General features: G+C 39.3%; 1 protein-coding gene across 3 annotated transcripts in view; it reads right to left on the bottom strand.

Annotated features, from left to right (window-relative positions):
* Positions 1-19,028: 19,028 nt before the first annotated feature.
* The window catches only part of LOC150083666 (heterogeneous nuclear ribonucleoprotein D-like), a 44,750-nt gene continuing 42,200 nt past the window's right edge, over positions 19,029-21,578 (bottom strand). For 2 of the 3 annotated variants that reach the window (XM_090378111.1, XM_090378112.1), the window contains exons 6-7: positions 19,386-19,589; positions 19,029-19,224 (exon numbers count right to left, since the gene is read on the bottom strand). In XM_090378111.1, coding sequence (XP_090234237.1) covers positions 19,133-19,224; positions 19,386-19,589 — 296 coding nt within the window. In that variant the 3' untranslated portion in view covers positions 19,029-19,132. The remainder of the gene's footprint in view (positions 19,225-19,385; positions 19,590-21,578) is intronic. The other variant, XM_090378113.1, reaches the window with a different exon arrangement.

The following is a 21,578-nucleotide window of genomic DNA, read 5'->3' as shown; positions in this document are numbered from 1 at the left end:
AGCCTGGCAAAGAAAGCTTAATGGCAGCAGCTGAGCTGTGCTTTGGAGTGTCATACTGGGACGAAGGTCCCGTCCCATCTTTTTCAGAGTCTGCCAATGCTGTCAAACTTGGGACTGTACATTGTGTCCCGCCCGATGTATAAAGTGTAAAGTGTGTTTGGGGTCAAACGGAACCAGGGGTTTCCCCCATCTCCGCGTAGTTTAGATTGTCGTGTGATACAGTACGCTGTAAAGGTCACAGATTTAAAAGTGTATGGATATTGTACATGAGTAGTGTTGTGTACCGTTTTCCTTCTGGCCATTTAGCCGCCAGGCCTCTGCTGAGGCCCGTGGAGGCAGACCAGATACACCAATATTTTAAATAAGTACTCTGGCAGGTCCTGCCACCTAGTTTCCTGAGATTTCAGTGGCTACGACCTAAAAAAAATAAATAAATAAATAAAATAAAAATTAAAAATAAAAATAAGTAAAAAAAAAAAAAAAAAAATTTGAGAGGTTATCGCGTGGTAGTTGTGCTAGAATTGTGAGGCCGAAAATTGTGGACGAATCTAATTTGGCTGTCATTAAGTTTGGATGTGTGGGGCATTCGCTTGCGTGCAGATAGAGTGGAAGGGAGACTGAAGGCTGGGGGGGGGGCGACAGACAGAAGAATGGAGTCGATAGGGAGGGTGACTCCAAGATTTGGTGGGGCATGCCCATGCCACACCAGAAGGGAAAGTGTGGGTGGCAAGGAGGGAAGGAGACAGAGGGTCTGTCACATCCCCCCCCCCCGGCCAGGGAAAGGGAAGAAAAGTGGGCCAGGCAAGGGCGCCAGGTCAGATCGCCAATAAGGCTAGTGTGCAGAGAGGCTCTGCAGTTTCTTCAGTCGGTGGAATGTCATTTCTGGGACATTGTCCCGTCCGAGGTTTACAAAAGTCCAGTTTATTTTGTAGCCATTCATTGGTTAGGATCCCATCCGAGGTTATTTAGTCCAGTCAGTTTGGATGTGCATTTGCGATTTCATTTTGTTCCTTCTGTTATGAAGTCGGATCCCTGCGGGTTTGATTTGTTCTGGTGGTCCTTAGTGGTGTCGAATTGTTTTTCAGATTATGGGCAGTTTTGATGGGTACTTGCATTCTCTTCATTGCAGTGGTTGCGACTGGGGGAAGGTCCGTCTTCTGCTGAAGAGGCCCTGAGCGGATTTTGTTAGCGCTTTGTAGCTGTCTTCTTCTTCTAGGATGAGGTGTTCCTGGTTTTGCAGTGTGAATCGAATTTCAGTGATGAGCCGGCAGCGTTACAGGTGACAGTGATACATGAGGTGTTCCCATGTTTCTGTTTGGCCACAGTGGCAGAGAGGAGTGTCACTGAGTCGGAAGCCTGATAACTTGTGTCTGAATGCACCGTGTCCGGTGAGTAGGTATGTGACCAGGAGTCCTGGAGACAGCCAGTGGGGATATTTTGGATATACCGTCTGAATTGTCGGCACGAATTTCCGGGCGATTTCACCTTTGATTGAATTTTCCCAGCGGGTTTCACAGGTCTGTTGGAGATGCAGTGTGAGTCGCTTCTTTTCCATTTTAGGGTCATTGGCTAAGTCAATCGTGTAGTTCAGGCAGGTGGACGTTTTCCTTTGCTGAGGTGGTGTAGAATTCCGCGACGAACGATCTCCAGGTCCAGGGGGAGGGCACCCATAAGGACCTGCAGCGCGTGAGTACTCACTGTCCTGCAGGCTCTGGAGATCGTTAGCAGCGTATATCTTTGTATCGTCTCGAGTTTTCTCCTGGTGACCGCGGTGGTCGCTTTGTGGTACCAGACTCCGGAGGCATATGAAATGGCTGGCAGGAATACTGTCGTATAGAAGAGGGCGAGGATCCTTTTCCTCAAGCCACAGTCCTTACGGGTGACTCTTGCAAAGAGTGCAGAATAGTTTCTGATTTTATTCCTGATGTATGTCAGATGTGGTGTGAAGGATAGATTCCTATCGAGCATGACTCCCAAATGTTTTAATTCCGTTGCGAGTTTTACGGTTTTCCCCTGGACTTTGATTTGGGGAGGCCTCCTAATATCTAGGTTCCCCCTGAGTAGGACTGAACATGTCTTGGTTGGAGAAATTGTGAGTTTGTTGTTGTCAGCCCAGTCTTGCAGAATAGTGACTGCTCTATTTGTGGAGTTCTCTAATTGTGCTCTGGAGTCCACAGCAAGCATCAAAATAAGATCGTCTGCGTAAGCCTGGGATGTGACGTTTCCAAGGTTGAGATTTAGGAAGCCGTCTAGGACGACATTCCAAAGAAGAGGGTCCAGAACGGAACCCTGTGGGCATCCTCTGTGTATCAACTGTGATACGGAGCAATACGGAGTAGTGACTGTGACTGATCTGTCTGAGAGGTATGTACTGATGCATTTGTATAGATTTGCTGACAGGTTAGCCTCCCGGAGCCTGCCGAGGACACTGGGCCACCGGAGAGTGTCAAACGCCCCAGCTAAATCTATTGCGATGACGAGGAAGTACTTTCAGTTGGCTGTGGTTGCGGCGTTAACAATATTTTCCAATGCATCTACGCGGATTTGTCCCTTTTGTTAAGTCAAAATCCCACTTCATTCATATTCCTCGATCTTGCATCTGGTGACTCTGGTTCTTCCCAGCGATGAAGGATGCTCTTCGTGGCACAAGATTTCCTGGCCGACAATCAGCTGCTTCAGCCGTTTACCACTGGGTGGAACATATCCCCAAAGAAAACTTTACTGCGGCCTTCACAGCTTGGAATAAAAATGTGTGAAAAATGTCTGTGAAATGTTGAATGGTGAGGCAAGTGTCACCTCTGTATCTTTTGCACTTCATGAGAAATAAATTTGGAGACCATATAACCTCAGCTGCTTCAGCCGTTTACCACTGGGTGGAACATATCCCCAAAGAAAACTTTACTGCGGCCTTCACAGCTTGGAATAAAAATGTGTGAAAAATGTCTGTGAAATGTTGAATGGTGAGGCAAGTGTCACCTCTGTATCTTTTGCACTTCATGAGAAATAAATTTGGAGACCATATAACCTAAACGCACCTTATATAATAATATTTCATATTAGGGTTATTCAAAACAACAAATTCATCCATCCGTATGTATTATGTCCATATATTGCGAGTATTCTCTGGTCTGTCGGTATGCTTGTCTCCTTGAACAAAAAAAAAAAAAAAACTCGAAATGCGGGAGAAACCTTGCTGTACTAGCCCGAGACGAACTGACAAAGCCACGATTTGAAAACATGGCCCATAAAAGGTCTTTGTGTGATTCACAGGACAGGAATCCAGAGTTTTCCACAAAATGAGGGAGGAAGTTTAATATAACCACTGTGCTAAGGCGACGACTATGATGCCACAAGTTACCTGGAAACATTTTCTGACTCAAAGCACCCTTTCATGGCTGCCATGCCTCTACTTGCAAATGAGTTCTTCCTACGGGATAATCAGCCATGTCACAAAGCCAGAATTGCACAAAACTGGTTTTAGGAACATGAGGATCAATTAAGCATACCACAGTGGCCTTCCCAGTGACCACATCTCAATCTGATTGAGCTGGGTGGTTGTTGGGTTTTAGAGACATCAGCATTTTAGGCCATATTTGCGCAGAAAAATATAAAAATAAATTGTGTGTGGATTGTGGTCCATTTGCTGATTTCTGGAGGAAATATCCGAGTTTCCAGAAGGGGAAAAACTCTTGCCTGAGACCGACTAACACAGGACTCCGATTTAGCACCTGTGAACTGAGATGGAAGAGCTCCTCGAATTAGAGATCCGCAACCATCCATATGGGAAAAGCTGTGGGAAGGAATTCAGTCAACATTGATCAGCATCTGGAACATGCTTTCAATGCCTCTTGAGTCCATGCCACAATGAAACCGGGCTGTGAATTGGGCGGCTAAAGCGGGAAGTATGAATTGATAGAAAGGCATACACCTAATACAGAGGACACTCAATACATCAAAATGTAAAAAAATAGAGTAAAATCAAAATTCGAATGTGTTACCTGTTTTCAATACTGATCATTGAGAAACGTTCTAATTTAACTGAAAATTGAGACTCGCATCCTCAGAATTACGCTTGGATTTATTATCATTATTAAAGTTAGTTGTAGTAGCATATGATTTACTAAAGCAAGCATATAGAGTACCAGACAAAAAACAAAAAAAAAACTTCCATATCACCTGTCCATCCCCTCCAATAATTTGTCTGTTTTCTTCCTTGCATTTATTCAAACTACCCACTTCCATAACAACAACAGATGGAAGTTTTTCCCGACAATCAACCACTCCTGGCCCTGGCTAAAAGAAAACATCCATCATCTATCCTGCAACCATCCTTCCCCAATTTGAATTTATGTCCCTTCACAAGTGTAGCCTAAGCAAGACGAAGGATGTCATCGGTATTGAGCCTGCTCAAACAATTCAAAGCCTAAAACACTTCATTCAGATCACATCGGTGGTATCTAGTCTCCAGAGGCTCCAATTTGCATAATTGAAGATTTTTTGGTAATACCACTCATTCATTCCCTTCACCTGCTGATTGATCGCCTTGCCCTTCTTAGCGTTCCAGCAGATCTGCATCCTTCCAGACGTGTATACAGTAATCAAGATGCAGCTTAACCATTGCTTTGTGCAATGAGATGTTCACCTCCTTAACCATGCTAGCAAAGTTCCTGAATATCACTGACAAAACTCTATAAGCTGTTCTGGCAGCCTGTTTGCATTGTCAGAGAATTACATATCTGGCTGCAGAACTACGTGCAGTTTTTTTTTTTTTTTTTCATTTTACACCACCCTTCCAGTTTAGTACCACAAAGTTGGCTCATTAATCTGAGATTACTGTACCCGTATGCAGTACCTTGCATTTGTCAACGTTAAACTTCATTTCCCTGCCCATCTGCCTAACTTTTATAGATCTTGTTGCAGTAGCTCTCCCTGATTACTGTCGGTTGGTTGTTGTTGGGTTTCAGGAGAATCAGCGACTAAGGCCATGTTGCTCCGTGTATATTGTCTGTAAATTGAGTGTGTTCTGAGGTCGACTTTCTGTTTGCTGGACGAAAAACCGGAGTTTCCGAGAGGAAAAACCATTCCACCCTCGCCTGAGACCGACTAACTTAGACACGTCGTGAAAAACACCTATAAAATTCCCTCCGGTCATCGACCAGATTCGAACTCAGGCCTTTTCCACCCGGTGTGGGAAGGACGGCGATCTTACCAACTGTGCCACCCATGAGGGCCTGATTACTGTCATTAACCACCCTGCCAAACTTTGTATCATTTTCAAACTTAGACATTAAACCTGATATACCTTCATCAATAACATTAATTTGGAAAACAGCAATGGACCCAGCACTGAACCCTGGAGGACTCTACTAATAACATCAGTCCATGAAGAGCAGTCCATCAATAATAAATCTCTGTCTTCTCCCACTCAATTTATGTTCAACTTATAGGCAAATACCATTATCCGAGTTGTTCTAAGTTGCAAATTTCCTGATAAATTATAAAACATCCACTGAATAAGCGAATGCGCTATAAATTTAAAAAAACCCGAGACATCGCGAAGACAGCTGTTTTGACATTTACTGCCTTCACATCAGCTAGTGGGTACTAGCTGTAGACAGTAGTCGCTCTACAGTGTCAGTAGAGGGACTGGGCCACAAGGTCCAGTCCCTCTACTGACACTGTAGAGCGACTACTGCCTTCACATCAGCTAGTGAGTACTAGCTGTAGACAGTAGTCGCTCTACAGTGTCAGTAGAGGGACTGGGCCACAAGGTCCAGTCCCACTACTGACAATAAAGGTGTGCTCGTGGAAGTTATTAGCCTCACGAGACATGTCATAGGCAAATAAACCAAAGCACTTTGCCACTTTTAGCTCAACAAATGGCCAATCCAACATATACCTCATCATGATAGCGCCCTCCCTAGTTCAAGATATATCTGGTTGGTCAGTTCATGAACAGCTAATGACCAGTGATTAGCATAATCACCTCTGAGGTTTTCAGTGTTCACAAATCATGCCATCCCCGTCGGAACATGCCATCAGTTCTGCAAGATGGGAGCTATTGAGGACACTGTCCAGATAAATCCTCCAAGAACAATCACCACAAGGTTTGCTGATCATGACAGCAATCCAAAAAGCTGAGTTTATCACCCAACTCCTCACTATGGCCTCCGCCGCAGCTGTGAGACTGAAGAAAGGCCATTCAAAAAGTATGCCTTGGTTAACACAAGAATTGTCCATCTTGAGATTTAACCTAAGGGCTGCATGAAAGGAATATCAAAGTATGCGTAGAGCAGACGGGCAGAGTCTCTATTGGAAAACTAGTAAACACTCAGGTGAAGATATTGCAGTACCAAACCAAACTATTATATTTAGGCCACCCGAATAATTAAATTCATCTTCCGTGCTGTGTCATATGTCTGTTAATTGCGGGTGTTCTATGGTCGATTTGTCTGTTTGCTGGACGAAAAACCTTGCTATCTACACCTGAGACCGACTAACTAAGCCACGGAGTGGAAACACCCCATTAAAGTTCTTCGCGTCATCGACGGGATTCGAACCGGGGCCTTTTCCACACGGTGTGGGGAGGATGGTGACGATACCACTGTGGTTACCCGCGCAGACAGATATTGCTGTTTAATATACCAGTAGAAGCAAAACACCTGGAGGCGCCTTGTCTAAACTGAAAGAAAGAGAGATCCATGGATCATATTCCACAAGATGGCCAGGCAGAATCTCGGCACTCCGACCAAAATAAATTGCATAACAGAACAGGGAACCCTGGAAACTATCTCCTGGTCACCATGGGAAAGATACTCGATCAAATCATCATAAAGGATAAACCAGACAATTCTCACCAACAATGCATCATAATTGCAGAAAATGTTCTACATGAGTATGGAGGACGATTTTTCTCAACAGGTCTCCGATGCCATCCAAAGATCAAGTGTAGCAAGGTTCCTCGATCGAAGGCGAAAAAAAAAATTAATTAAAATAAAACTAAACTATTTTTATTACAGTCACCTGGAAATATAATTTAAACTACCTATCTGTGTTGTCTGCAAATTGTGTGTTCTCTGGTCTATTTGCCTGTTTTGCTGGTCAAAAAACCCGTTTTTCTGCGGTTAGAAACCTTGCTTCTACCCTGATTAACTCAGCCCAGGAGTTAAAAAGCCAAATAAAAGTTTCTCGCGGCATCGCGGGATTCGAACCAGAGCCCTTTCCTCTCGGTGCTGGGAGTGGGAGGATACCACTGCGCTACCGTCGCAGACCGATCGAAGGTGAAACGATTCAATGGCTTTGGTCACTTGGTTCCAACTTACTTGAAGATCTGTTTAATACCTTCCCTGCCAGTTGGAAGCATGCAAACGTTCGCTTAATATCAAAATATTTTTATTCTTCAACCGGAGCTCCAATTCTTACCGACCGATTGCCCTCCTACCCATTCTGGCCAAGGTCCTTGAGCGCTTCCTGCTAGCCAGGCTATTATTTCGTAGATATTATCTATCTACGAAAACATGGGGATTCAGTTCCCCATACCAATATGGATTTAAATCAAAATATGCTCCACTGTTGACACAATCCAGAGTATTTGCAAGAAAAGAGCGATCGGACTCTAAATACACGACAGCTATCTTTATAGATTTCAAAGCGGCTTTGACTCTGTCTGGTGGTCTATGTCATGTGACGTGTTAGGGCCACCGAATGTTCTCCTGATCTCTACAAATGCTTTAACAACAGTTTTAGAAATAGGAAAATCACAACCAAAACCCCAATCCATCGGATTACAAGGAATGACACTAGAGGCTGCCCTGAAGGCTCCATTCTCGGCCAGCTATGTGTAACATGGTGTTGGATGAGTGGTCAAGCTACGCCTCCGTGTTTTCCTATGCTGATGACTTGTTTATCCTGGTAAATGGACCCACTCGTTTCTCGATTGAAACCGAGAAAATCATGTCATTGAATCCCTGCCGCATGGGCTTCAACCCATAAGTGGCCATCAGCACAATTAAAAGCATAACACTCTTGATAAAGGCTGCCTTCAATAGCGTATCTCATCTCCTGACTTGGTCAATCAAGGCTTCTCATACAACCTGTCCACTCCCTAATTGCAACAAAAACAACCTTCTTTACCATTTCTAATTTCGCTCTCTTCAACAAGTGTCTTGTAGCTGGGAATTTCCCTGTTATTTGGAAGTCTGCCCTCATTAGAATAATCACAAAACCAGGTAAACCACCAAGTGATCCTAAATCATACAGGCCTATCGCTTTATTATCCCACTTAGGCAAGTTACTAGAAAAGCTCATGGCATACAGATGTAATCAACTTCTTTTGGAAAGTAACCTGTCTTCCTCTCTTCAGTATGGATTTAAGCCTGGTTGTAGTTGTGAAGATGCGTTTTTTGAATTGAAAAAGTTAATTGATAGCGCCTTCTTACAAATATGCACTAGCAGTTTTTAATGATTTTGAAGGCCCTTCGACAATGTTTGGTGGGAGAGTGTTTTACGGCGCCTTAGAATCGCTCGTTGTTCAAGACATCTCTTCCTTATGTTTAAAAGTTACTTTGCTGAACGGACTATCAACATCCAAACCAAACATCAGTAAGTATCAAAAGCTGTTTCTCGAGGTTCCATTCTTGGCCCTCTTTGGGGAACCTCGTCCTTGATGATGTGCAAATGATTACCTTTCCAAAAAAGTGAAAACTTTTACGGCCATGTTATTCAAAATCTCTCAGCAGGACTGGGGTTTAAAAAAGGGTACCCTCAAAATTCTATACTGCACACTGTTTATTCCAATCGTTATATATGCAGCCAGCATATGGTTTCACAGAACCAAACTTATTACAGTTGAAACCAAACTAGACAGTGTCCAATGGACCCTTTTTGCTAGCTCTCCTGAGAACTTGTAGACCAGTTTCAACCTCATATTTGCAAGCCATCGCAGGCTTATTACCTCTGGATCCGTATCTTACTGACAAAAGCTTTGTTTACTATATTCGTAAAGGTTATCCTCTACTTTTTCCGATTGACCTATGATCCCACTGCCGATCCAAAGAATGAAAAAGCGAAATGTTGGACTGAGCTTCATAAAAGATGGCAATTGAGATGGAATTCCTCGACCAAAGGCGCAGTGACCAGATGTTTTATACCTGATATTAAATTCACTACCTCAAAAATAATCAGTTTTGGTTCTACCCAAGTTTTGTTACATCATACATTCTAACTGGTCACGGTTCTTTGAACGCTCGTCTTCTTTAATTCAATCAACAAAATCAGATACCTGTTTCTGCGGCGCCTCCTTAGACTGGAGTCATATCTTACTCTTCTGCCCAGTTTACCAAGGTTTAAGACAAACATTATCTAGAACAGTGCATAATTTCTCTCATGGAAATGAAAGATATCTATTGCAAATCAAAATGCCTTCTCAGCTCTACAGGAATTTGCCACACAGCTTTTCAAAAGACGACGCGGATTGTTGAGCTGACTTCTAAACTCAACAGAGCTACTTTTTTTTAATAATAATTTTAATATTTTATCTAATTAATTTATTATTATTTATTTTTTTTTCTTTGTTTATTTTAATTATTTGAAACGTAATAATATTTGTCCATTAATTTTTTACTTTTTTCCTGGCCCTCTTGTATGGAGACGGGATTTTAAGCTGCTTGTACCCAGATTTGGGCTTCCTGGGTACGGGAACTGCTGGCATCCATTGCTATTACACTTTCTGCAGTGTATGCAGGATTCTTTGCGTTATTCACCACCGTACGTGATTACAGGAGACTGATGCACCCATAAGACTTGCTTTTATTCCTATGGTGCTAGAAATTACATTTAATTTAATTTAATTAAACTAAATTACATTCAGTTTAGTCCGTGTATAGTTGGGCCCACCTCGTTGTGGCTAGAATGGTACTGGGAAGCAGCCTTCCTGGTAGCAAAGCGGCCAGAAACAGCTAAACAATACAATACACACACTACAAAAACATAACACTACACTTATTTCTGGCCATTGTACAGAGTCTGGTATATCATCACAGTGAACCATGGCGGAGATAAACTAACGTTTAGGGGCTGCCTTGCGTAAGACACAACATATACCCACATTTATAATTTCGCTACAAAGGTGTTCAAGCGGAGAAATAACCACTTGACAGCTCTTCCGCGACCAGCATAGGAGAACATCTACCTATCGGAACCAGATTTATCACAATCAACGCCATAGATCGAAATCTGCAATTTGGCAGCCTACAACTGGACCTCAACTCTTGCTGGTCTGGTCTTACAGGAAGGATACTTGTTGCCAATGGCCTCAGGAGGGAACACTCCATTCTTGGAACCTTGTGCGATATGACAAATACTGAAATCCCTGATTGGGATGATTCTGTGGGCCCCCTGCTATGTGGATAACTTCCACCTCTACTGACCCCATTTTGAGCAGGACATCTGCTTGCTGGCCTGGCATCATAAAATACCGACGATGGATTCTCCAGTGTGACAAATCTTTGAGCAGGTCGACCCAACGTATCCGTTTGAAGGTGGCTCTACTGTCTCCCGTCTGCACAATGGTATCGTCATCGTTCTTCCCACACCGGATGGGAAAGTCCCGCGTAAGAATCCCATCGATGACGGGAGGAACTTTAAATGGGCTTTTTCTTTCAGTCGCTTGCTGAGTTAGTCGGCCTCAGGCAGAAAGAGCAGGTTCCCACCCCACCAGAAACTTGGGTTTTTTCGTCCAGCAAAACAGAGAATTCGACCAGAGAACATATGCAATTTACTGACACATAAACACTTCCTAATTCATTTCACAAATATACGTGGTCTCAATTCTAATCTCAACGATATCCATTTACACTTGCAATATGTCAAACCCCATATGCTTTTTCTGACACAATCTCAGTTATCGGTTGATTCAACTACTGCTCATCTCAGTTGCCCAAATTATTCACTGTATGATTCCTTTCGCCTCAATGGTGGTACTTGTGCATATGTCCGTTCCGATATTCCCTGTCAGAGACTTGGCAATTTGTAATCTCCTCTCTTTGATCTTCTCTGGCTTAAAATCTCTCTACCTCAACCTCATTGTGTCAAATTCATCTGTTGTCTCTACCGTTCTCCCAACTCCACTAATCACTTGGAGCTCTTTGACTTCCTCTCGTTGCAACTTGACTTTCTCCAGTCCAACTTTCCTAATAGTGAGGTAATTTTCCTTGGTGATTTTAATGTTCACAACTCAAGCTGGCTTCCGTTTTCTTGTCACACCGACCCAGCTGGTCGAGATATGTAGGCTTTTGCAATTACTAATGACCTTGCACAGACAGATTATTCATTTATCTACAAGAATACCTTCAGGTAATTCTCCAGTGGGGCAAAGACAACTTAGTTGATATCAACCCTTCTAAAACTCAAGTCTTGCCTTAGATCTCGCAAAAAGGAGTCTTCTGCTTCTATGCTTATCTTTAGTGACACTCCGATTTCTAGGCAAAATGATATATCTATTTTGGGGATTACCCTGACTTCTAATCTCTCTCTTGGCACAAGCACATTACAAATAATCTCCAGGGGCTCACATCTGGTGAGTATGGGCGTGGCACACCTAGGGTCCTGAGCTGGATATTATCATATTCTTCTCTTTCTTGGTGATTTCCTTCTATTTCTGAATCTCTCTCTCTCTCTCAGGGGTGATTGAGAATTTTTTTTTTGGCTGGTGCAGCAAAAGCCTCAGGCTTCCTTGCACCATACGCTAATAATAATAATATTGCTTCCTCTGCATCTAAAAAATTCGATTTTCTCTTTCGCTCCGCGTTACTTCTCTTCCAAACAGCTGTTCACTCTGTACAAATCGCAAATCCGCTCTACCATGGAATATTGTTCCCACAATATTCCATGGTAGAGCGGTAGAACAAAGCAGTAATAGTCTTGCCTTCCCATGGCTAGGGACAAGTACCTGGAAGCAGAAGTCTAGGTGATCACTGCTTCCAGGTAGCCAAAATGCCAACAAAACACACAAGCTCTCAGACAATTTTTCTGTCTTATCACTTTCTCCCATGCGGAATGAAAAACTTTCTTTTTTTTCTCCTTTCTCTCTTTCCTTCCAGTTCAACTGGCACAGAGCCCTCCGTCCTGTGAAGGATGATTTTTTTTTTTTCCCCACACTGGCCTTACCTTGACAGTCTATAAAACTGAATAGAGCAATGAGGTGGAGATGAACTTCTGTTGTAGGAGCCGCCCATACAAAAATACAAATACAATACAATCACGGAACAAACATATACATGGGCTGTCTTAGGGTAACTAACAGTAAGAACATATGTATACTTGCATGTACACTAATGATACGAGCATTGTATATAAATCTGGGGCGGTGCTCCTAAAACCTCTCAGGCTTATAAATTCCATTCTGAAGAGGGCAGTTAATTAATGACTCATCTCTAAGTCTCTCCACTCACTGCCTCATAGACATACTGTTTCTACTGCATGCCTTTTCTGCAGATACTTCCACGTGCACTTCTGAATTGGCTTCTATAATTCCCACTCTTTCAAAACAGTCCGAACACCAGCCAACATCCATTTACTGTCCAACTTCAAACTCACAGAACCAACTTTTCATCTTCCTCGTTTATTCATTCAACGACCATTTTCTGGAACAACCTTCCTTTATACGTATTTCCTGAAATTTACAGTCTACAGAAGTTCAAGTCCAATGTCAACAAATATCTTCTTTCGTCTTCTCAACCTCCAACCCAAGCACAGTACCAACTATAGGTTCTAATACATCTCGTGTTTGGGGTTTACATTATAAAAAAAAAAAAAAAAAAAAAAAAACGTATATAAGAAATTACCAGGTGCTTCTCAACCTGTGTGCCGCGAGTATGCTTTGGGTGTGCAGCAGAAAATGGAAATGAAAAAAATAATAATAATAATAAATAAATCCAAGTTTTATAATAAAAATAAAAAATGTTTATTTACGCTGCACCGATCCCAGCAGTCAGTATGCCGTCACATTTTGAGTCCTATATTCGGCCAATCCATCACTTGAGGTTCTCTCCCAGGCACCTTGCCATTGTATAAGTGCAACTTGTAAGCAGCATAGTAAGAAATTTCCTTTGTGTTTTAAAAGAACTTTTTTGTGCCTTTATATATATATCTCTAAAACGTTATATTCAGTTAATTACAATAGAACAGGTATTTTAAATCAACAGTAACGATACAATCTAAGAGCAACTTTTATGGAGAAAATGACAAACAAAACCGAGCAACCATCAACATCAAAACATTATTGTAAATGATTATTTGGGGATGGGATTTTCATATGCTGATACCCAAGATTGTCTTCAACCTGCGTGGGCTGTGGTTGAAAATTGTCGAATGAATCAATGGTGCCGAGTAAATTGCAGCGTCATTTTTCTCTGAAACAAGAGAATTTATCTTCTAAAAATTATTTTGGGAGAGGAAGCTGTAAAAAGAATAATGCATCACTTTTCTTTAATGATGCATACTGAGGTTCGATGGACATCAAAAGGAAACGTACTTATGCGTATGGACGAGTTGCAAGAGCAAATTGCTCATTTTTTTTTCACTGTAGCAATCAAAATTTTGTGTTAGCTTTCTAGCAGATATATTCGCGCAGCTTAATGAATCAGTATGCAAGGTCCATAGGAAATTTATTCACTTCTACTGACAAGTTGTTCGCCTTTAAAGAAAAGTTGAGTATATGTAAATGAAAAAAAAAAAGTTTCCTTTGACTGCGAAAACGAATTATACTAAAATAATGTAATAAGTAAAACATTAGAGCTGTTAAAGACAAATTTTGAACATTACTTTCCATCCTTTGACACCAAAAAATATTTATGGGTAAGAACAAGAAGAAATATTCCAATGTTAGAACTTTTTCTTCTACAAGAGGAATTTGGTTGAGATCCGTAGTGACCATTCGCTGGATATTCACTTTAATAGCGCTATTAGCAAAATAACGAATATCCACGAATTTCGGGAAAGGCAATTAAAATTTATTTTCCACTTCCTACTGCAAAACAGGATTTTCCGTTATAAACGACATTAAATAACGAGACACTAAAGTAGGTAGAACAGCTAAGAGTAACCCTATCCACAATAAATCCTCGTATTTTAAAGCATTTCAAATAAGTGTAAATAACATACAGTTCGTGTATATATAATTTGTGAAAATATTGTGATTGTAGTGTGCCATAACTAAAAGGTTGAGAAACATCACGCTAATATACTTTTTTTAGTGTCCCCCTGACAAAATACTCACCAGCCACCCATCTTCCACAGAGCTTCTTAATCCCCTCATGGATGAAACATATTACTCTCCGTTGCTTTACCAGGCACTAGCCTCGTGAGGTGTTCCTATCGGTTCTTCGTGACGTGCCAAGGAAAGTACCTGCAGCCTCCAGTAACTAGGCCAGATGAACGAATAACTTACGGGCCGTGGCGCTCATCTGCCCTTGTAGTCTTGTCTTCATAGTACCGATAAGCGTTTTGTGGGAAACCACTGGCACCGCCTAACACATGTCCAATAGCAAACACACGTCGAACTGTGAATAATGTACTTCATCTACGTAAACAGCTGTCATGTTGTGTAAATTCCGTGAGGAAAAAACTATCCTCGCCTGAGTAAGTCACGTGATCAACCGTTCCACACTTTTCGTTATCACGCGCTAATTGTGAATATTAAAATCTCAACTTTCGCACACCTTAATTATAAGGAAAAGTATTTGTAATGATTACGTCATCATGAATTGAAACATTAACTTCTGTATAATCTTCTAATATGTACTTATTAGTCAAAAATAAATTTCCTGTATAAATAAACTGCCTTTCTTTCCCAAGATGGTTAAAGATTGCACACGTTTTCAAGTAATAGCAGCTAAGTCTTCTTCGCTTATAAAAAAAAAACTTGATTCTTCCAAAGCAAAGAAAATATGCTTTTGGAATTTTCGTATGAAATGCATTCTTACAGACGACGGTTGAAACGTAGTACTATCGAGACGTTAGAATACTGTTTTAATTGTATTCCCCTGTCAGTTTGCTGGACAGAAAAATCTGATTCACAGCCAGCCAAATTGTCAAAAATAACATAAAAATCGTTCTCTTCATAACAGTGAAGAGAAAGATTTCCTACCCAAGAGGCAAAAGCTTACAGTACTTTACCATAAGGTTTCACGGCATATGTCGGAGACCATACTGTATTGGTGTTCGTACTTCTACTTGTAGGTATGCTAAAGATATTAATGCCATAGCCATAACCACTTTGGTAAATGGCTTTCTTGGATCACAACCACAGTTTACATAGATACCTTGAAATTTTTGATTTCCAAGTGCTATATGAATGGCTACAGGTTACAAGGCATCTGTTATGTAGACGGAAGTTCACAGAACTGCTCAAATCAAATCTAGTATAAAAATATTTTGAGGAACTAGAGTGAAGGTGACCTGCCATAGTATGGCAGGTCACCTTCACTCTAGAAAAGCATACCTTTTCTCTAGTAGAAAATGTTACTCCTTGGGACTCTCCTACAGCCAGACATAAGATTCACTGGATATTTCAGCATTTCAGTTAAGATCTCACTTAAAAGAAAAGCAGGAAAATACTTCGACTTTTATTTGAGGCATGAAAACATCAATTAGTGCATACAGCAAAGATTGTTCTCATCAATAGCAAATTCATATGCTAGGCTTTTACGATGTTAATTGGAAAAGCCTATTAAACTTCACGATTTTAGCTTTACATAAAATAAAACAGTATCCCCAAAACTAGTTTGGAGAAAACATGGATAATTAAAAAAAAAAAAAAAAAAAAACTCTTGGCACTGACAGAATGTGAAGGCGATAAGTGCAAGGAACTAGCAAGAAAATGAGCATATGAAAGGAATCAGTGATCAAATGCATGGCAAATGGTGGGATGAATGAAAAACATTTTAGCACAATGTAACATACTTTGTCAAACATTAGAAAAAAATGTTTTTTTTCTAATGTTTGACAAATTAATTAATTAATTTTTTTAAATCTTGAAGGGAAACATTGCATGCAGACAAATCAATCAATCCTAATAATTTCTGAACTACTATGGGCAGTTTTCAAAGAATATCAAAACAATAATGTAGAAAAAATTAATATTTAAAAAAAATTATATCAGAAAAATCGAAATTTAGGAAGCAAGGTAATTTTTCAATTAACTATCTCAGTTCGTTTAAAGTCTCCCACCCGCTGGGCGTGGACTTTCCTTTTGAAAGTCATACAATTTTTACCAAATTTTAACTTGCATGCTGAGGTATGATTAATTTTTAAGGTTCAATAAATGGAATCATCCAAAAATCACAGGAGTACTTCATATTTAGAAACACTGATTAGTCTGCCTGCACCCATCTCTAAATACAGTTTAAGATCAAAGCCACGGTTCAAAACATTGTGGCTCACATAGAAGTGTTAAAATATTTGCACAAATAATGTGTATATTATATATAAAGTTTGCCTCAAAATGAAATGGATATTTTAGTTTTAAATCTATTCTATAGTGAAGAGAAAACAGAACCCAAAAATGGTAAACTTAAACCTGAAGCCCCAGGTCAAACAGAGATGTCAACTCTGCTGAACTAACATACCCTGCAATTAACTACTCAACATCTGTATCATTACTATTAAAAACTTTAAATTTGATATCCTATGTCAGAGGTTTTCAACCGGGGTGCCATGTAATTTTGGTTTAAGTTACTTAAAAAGTTATTATTTTTGAAATTAATACATTTATTTCATTATAAAAAGGTGTACGGTATATTTTTAATTTTGTGGTGATCTATAATTGATCCTTATTAGAACCTCTAAATAAAGAATAAATTATCATATAGGTATATATTAAAAGGTTTCTGCCACTCATCCAGCCCATTATTTGGCCCTAAATTGTTTGTGTGGTGTTATGAGCTGAGATCACTAAGTAACACAAAAGTGAGCAATGTGTAATTTTATCAAGCAAGAAATAGATTTTTTTGGCTGTATGCAGACTTTCAAGTGCTTCAATTTCTCAATCCAATATTTGTAAACTATCTGTAAAGGGTAGCATCAAGCTCAGGGAACTCACTTTTTTGTTAACAGCAATACTTTTTCAATTAAAAAGTAATGATGCAGATTAGAAGTGAATGAGATGCTGGTGGAATGGTAACATATTTAAATTTTACTGTTCTTAGTGCACAAAATAACACCAGGGAGCCAGCCAATGGTAATACCTATCCATTCACAGCAATTGTCTATGCCATCCTTTTGAAGAAAACCTAAACCCGGTTCAGACTATATGTGGATTTAAGTCTCAGAAGAGTACTGTTTGTGCAAATGAAGTAGTGTTCTCATTATGTTATCAAATAGTCATTAGAAACAGTATATATTCTGAGAGAGCGTTCAAGAACTAACACTGCAGGGAAAGCCCTGTCCCCCAAATTAAGCTTAAAAAAAAAAAAAAAAAAAAAAAAAGAGACTAGTTTTGAATATTTGAAACCAAAATGAAGAGGAAACATTATGGTCCACAAATTAAGATTTTAACGTGGGGCAGTTTTTTTATGACGTCCTTAATATAGGCACACACAAAAATAAATAAATAAAATAAATCCACAGAATCAAATGTTAGCAAACAATTAGGAGTTGGTGAACAATTTCTGCAAAGTGTAAAAAAAACAAAAACTTGGTTTCAAAACACTGTGGTACACAGTGATTCAAAACCAAGTTTTTGTTTTTAGCTAAAAATTCATTTTATTCATTGACTTTTCCCGTTCTGCGGCGGAGTGACATTGGCAATGCAAGTGGAAAAAAAAACAGTAACACCAAGGTATTTCTTCCATAGAAAAACGGTAATGAAGGTAAATTGAATATGCTTGCTGGTTACTTCTAGGCATGAAAATTAATCACTATAATTAATATCCACTCTTATACAGTGTGAAATTAATAATTTGATTTTATCCGGTATAGGAGTGATTAATTACAGCAATTAATCTTTGCAGAAAACAACCACATAACATCCTTCCTTAGCTACTTCTAGGCAGTTATACACTACATTTGTTTTGAATGTTTTTGAAAACTAATAAAACAAAACAGCAAAATTTATGATAAGTTTCTTGTTCAGTATTATAAAACACATGTACCAATAATTCTATCGAGAAAAAACAAGAGGTTTAAATTTCTTGGCCACTGTTACTTTCACAGTTCTTTATTTGCAGAATTACTCCCATGATATTTTTTTTACCAAGTCAGTAAGTTTTGTAATTAACACCAACAGCATGGCGTTTTTGTGATAGCTATTAAAAGCTGTTACTGGAAGGCTAACAAGTCTCCAGACTATTTGGAAAACGTGATAAAACAAACAGGTCACATAATTCAGTATAAAAACATGTATTTATTAATGAAAAGTACTTCCAATTATTTTTCTCTTCTAATTTTACAGAGGATTTACTAAAACAGTTAACAATTTTAGAAGAGAATTTTGAATATGAATAAACGGTCATGGGTAAGAATGATGAAATGACATTTTGCATAACAACTGCTTCAAGCTTAATGGAAAAACTAAAATAGTTCAACTCAGACTTTAATCACTTAAAATAACTTACAACTATCATCAACACATCGTGTTGTGTATTTTTACATCCTGGAAAAGTTATCGAAACCACTTAATGCATATAAAAACATCTGCCTGCTGACATTATAATTATGATAAAGCAGAAGGCAATGTTTTTGTTGCATCAAGAGTTTATAAGTTAAAATCTGCAACTGGAATGATGCCCATAATCACTGAAACTTGTATTTAGGAATAAGGCAGGTATTGTAATAAGCATAATTTAGATCCATTTATATTCTACACACATCCAACAAACTGTAAAAAAAAAATTTAAGCACAGATTTTTCACTTTAGATTCAATATTTCACATGGAACTAACAACAGAAGTTTGACAACCAATCATCATCAGTCTGATTAAACAAAAGAGAAACTATAAAAAAAAACAAAAAAAAAAAAAAAAAAAAGTTTACAACACAGTTCTAAGGGACTATGTACAATGGCTTAAGAGAAATAAAATCCACAAGTGCACCACATATTGGTCTTTCAGATGAGTAACCCAACAATTACACAAAGTTAACGGGTATATGGATGATACGCTTGGGTAGCAGCTCCACGTCTAGCTTTACCGTAACTACTCTGCTGCTGTAATGGTTGCTGCTGCTGCCCTGAAACAACGAAAAATTACTCAAATATAATCTAGATAATGCGTGCACACACATTCACATGCAAAGTGGAGATGGGAAGGGAGGGAGAGGAGGCAAGAGGAAAAAAAAAAAAAAAAACCACTCACACAAATGAGGTAAATATAACAAGAAAAAATACTAACCATATCCTCCAGCACCATAGCCTCCTTGGCCATAGTAACCACTATAGTCATAACCTCCATATCCACTACCATAACCACTGCTGTACCCACTATAATCATAACCATAACTTCCATAACTACCATACCCCTGACCATAGCTTCCATAACCTTGCCCATAACCATAGCCTTGAGCTCCCCAACCACCTTGACTTTGTCCATAAGCACCTAGAAATATTTGAATAACAGTTAGTTACAGATAGCAAACTCATAAGATAATTTTGAAGGATATTACCTACTTAAGCAGGAAAAACTGCCTGACCCCTCAAATAGGGCCAAATCTTGAAAATTTTCACTACAATAATCAACTGTTTCAATTTTTTCTAGCATTTCATATTTGGTAATCACTATGCAACAACAGATTTCAGAATTCTAAACTGCTACCTGCAAGAAGGGTAAAAATTAATAAAAGTAAAGCTTCATAGCTATATAAAATGGCATAGAATAACTAGATGCATGCCCTGTTTCTATTTTAGGCTTAAAATACACATTTGCATTGGAAAGGAAAATTTTCTTCATACAGGGCACCTTTTCCCCTTAAGGAATAGCTTTAGTAATGCCCTTAAAGCAAACAGCCCTCTTTTTTGTGGAACATAGGACAGATAATGTACAGCTATTATGTTTATACTTAACGAGACATGAAAAAAATTTCAAACTCTTAATTTCAAGTGTGCTTCTGTACCATAAACGCAATTTTTGCCTGAAATTAAGATTGTACTTTTACTTGGAATTGCCTAGACATTGTTCTCTCATAATGGTGCTCGAACTGACAACTGGATTGCCAAGTTTGGAGTGTTTTGGCACATAACTACAGAAGCATCCTCACTTATCAACTGTGGCATACACAGTTTGATTTCCTTATATTTTTTGCAACTTTTAGTTACATGCACCAAATCACTAAACATTTTTCTAGTATGTCCGGCCATCCTTTACCTGTGTTTCCAATTAATAGGTGATGGCAACGTCCCAGACATTCTTTTCTGATTTTTGCTTAAAAACACCACTCAATGTACAGGATATTACTGCTTAAAAATAATAAAAGAAAGCTTCTTTTATGGATTATTTTTAGAAATATTGGTTTCATTTTTGATATTTTTTAGCCTAATGATAGGCAATCAATTCAAATTAAGAAATTAACCCATTAATCTTGATATTTCAGCAAAAACTACCCAACGTATCAATGATAATTACATTAATCTGGAAACCATAAATCACAAAATGTGTATAGAACAGAATATATATGCATTAACAAGAAATTAGCAAAAAATAAAAAAAACCTCCCATTTCACTCCAAATGCCTGTCCAACTCAGCATTCAATTTTTTAAGCTATTAACTTCCCACAACATTGATAAATTTACTTTTTGTTCATTATCTAACAATTAAACTTATTAAAATGAAATTAGCATTAGCATCAGTTGAGGCATATGATGCAAGAAAGCAAGCTTATGCAGAATCAGCAAACCCCCCCCCTCCTTTTACCCATCCACTCCCCAATCTCACTGTTTCACCAATCAACTACCCACTGACTAAAAGCAAATTTCCACACATCTGGCTTTCCTCAATTTGAATCTATGCCCCCTCAAGTTCTTAATCTGAGCAAGAGGAAGAATCCCAAGCATTGGGATTGCTCAATGCCTTAATACATCTCAATCAGATCACGTACCATGTGCCTAGTCTCCAGGTGCTGCAATTTGCAGAACTTAAGCTTTTCTTGGCAAGGGCATCCCTTTGTTCCTATCACTAATCTTGTTGCTCTTCTTCGTACTCATTCTAGCAACTCTACATCCTTCCTAAAATGAGTCCTCCCGACCGGTACACAAGGTGTGGCATGACCACTGCCTTATACAATGGAATAATGACCTCCTGCTAACAAAATTCCCATATATCATTGTTTGTTTGTTATTTTGGTTTTTAGGAGCATTGGCAACTAAGGCCATATTGCTCCGGGATATGCGGTCATCATTCCGACCTCTCCGCATCCTCCGTATTTGGTGGCGATGGGCTCGAAAATATATCATTATGATACCAAGTATATGTCCTTATGGCCTGCTGTGGCAGCCTGTATGCACTACTCAGCAAACTCCATATCTGACTGCACAATTACCCCCTAGGTCATTTTCACTCTCCACTTCCCTGAGTGTAGTACCTACCACGCA

Source organism: Mastigoproctus giganteus, chromosome 7 (genome assembly GCF_048544385.1).
Source record: "Mastigoproctus giganteus isolate SK-2022 chromosome 7, ASM4854438v1, whole genome shotgun sequence".
Classification (NCBI taxonomy): domain Eukaryota; kingdom Metazoa; phylum Arthropoda; class Arachnida; order Uropygi; family Thelyphonidae; genus Mastigoproctus; species Mastigoproctus giganteus.
Note: the sequence above shows the minus strand (reverse complement) of the source record. Positions and strands in the feature narration are given on the sequence as shown.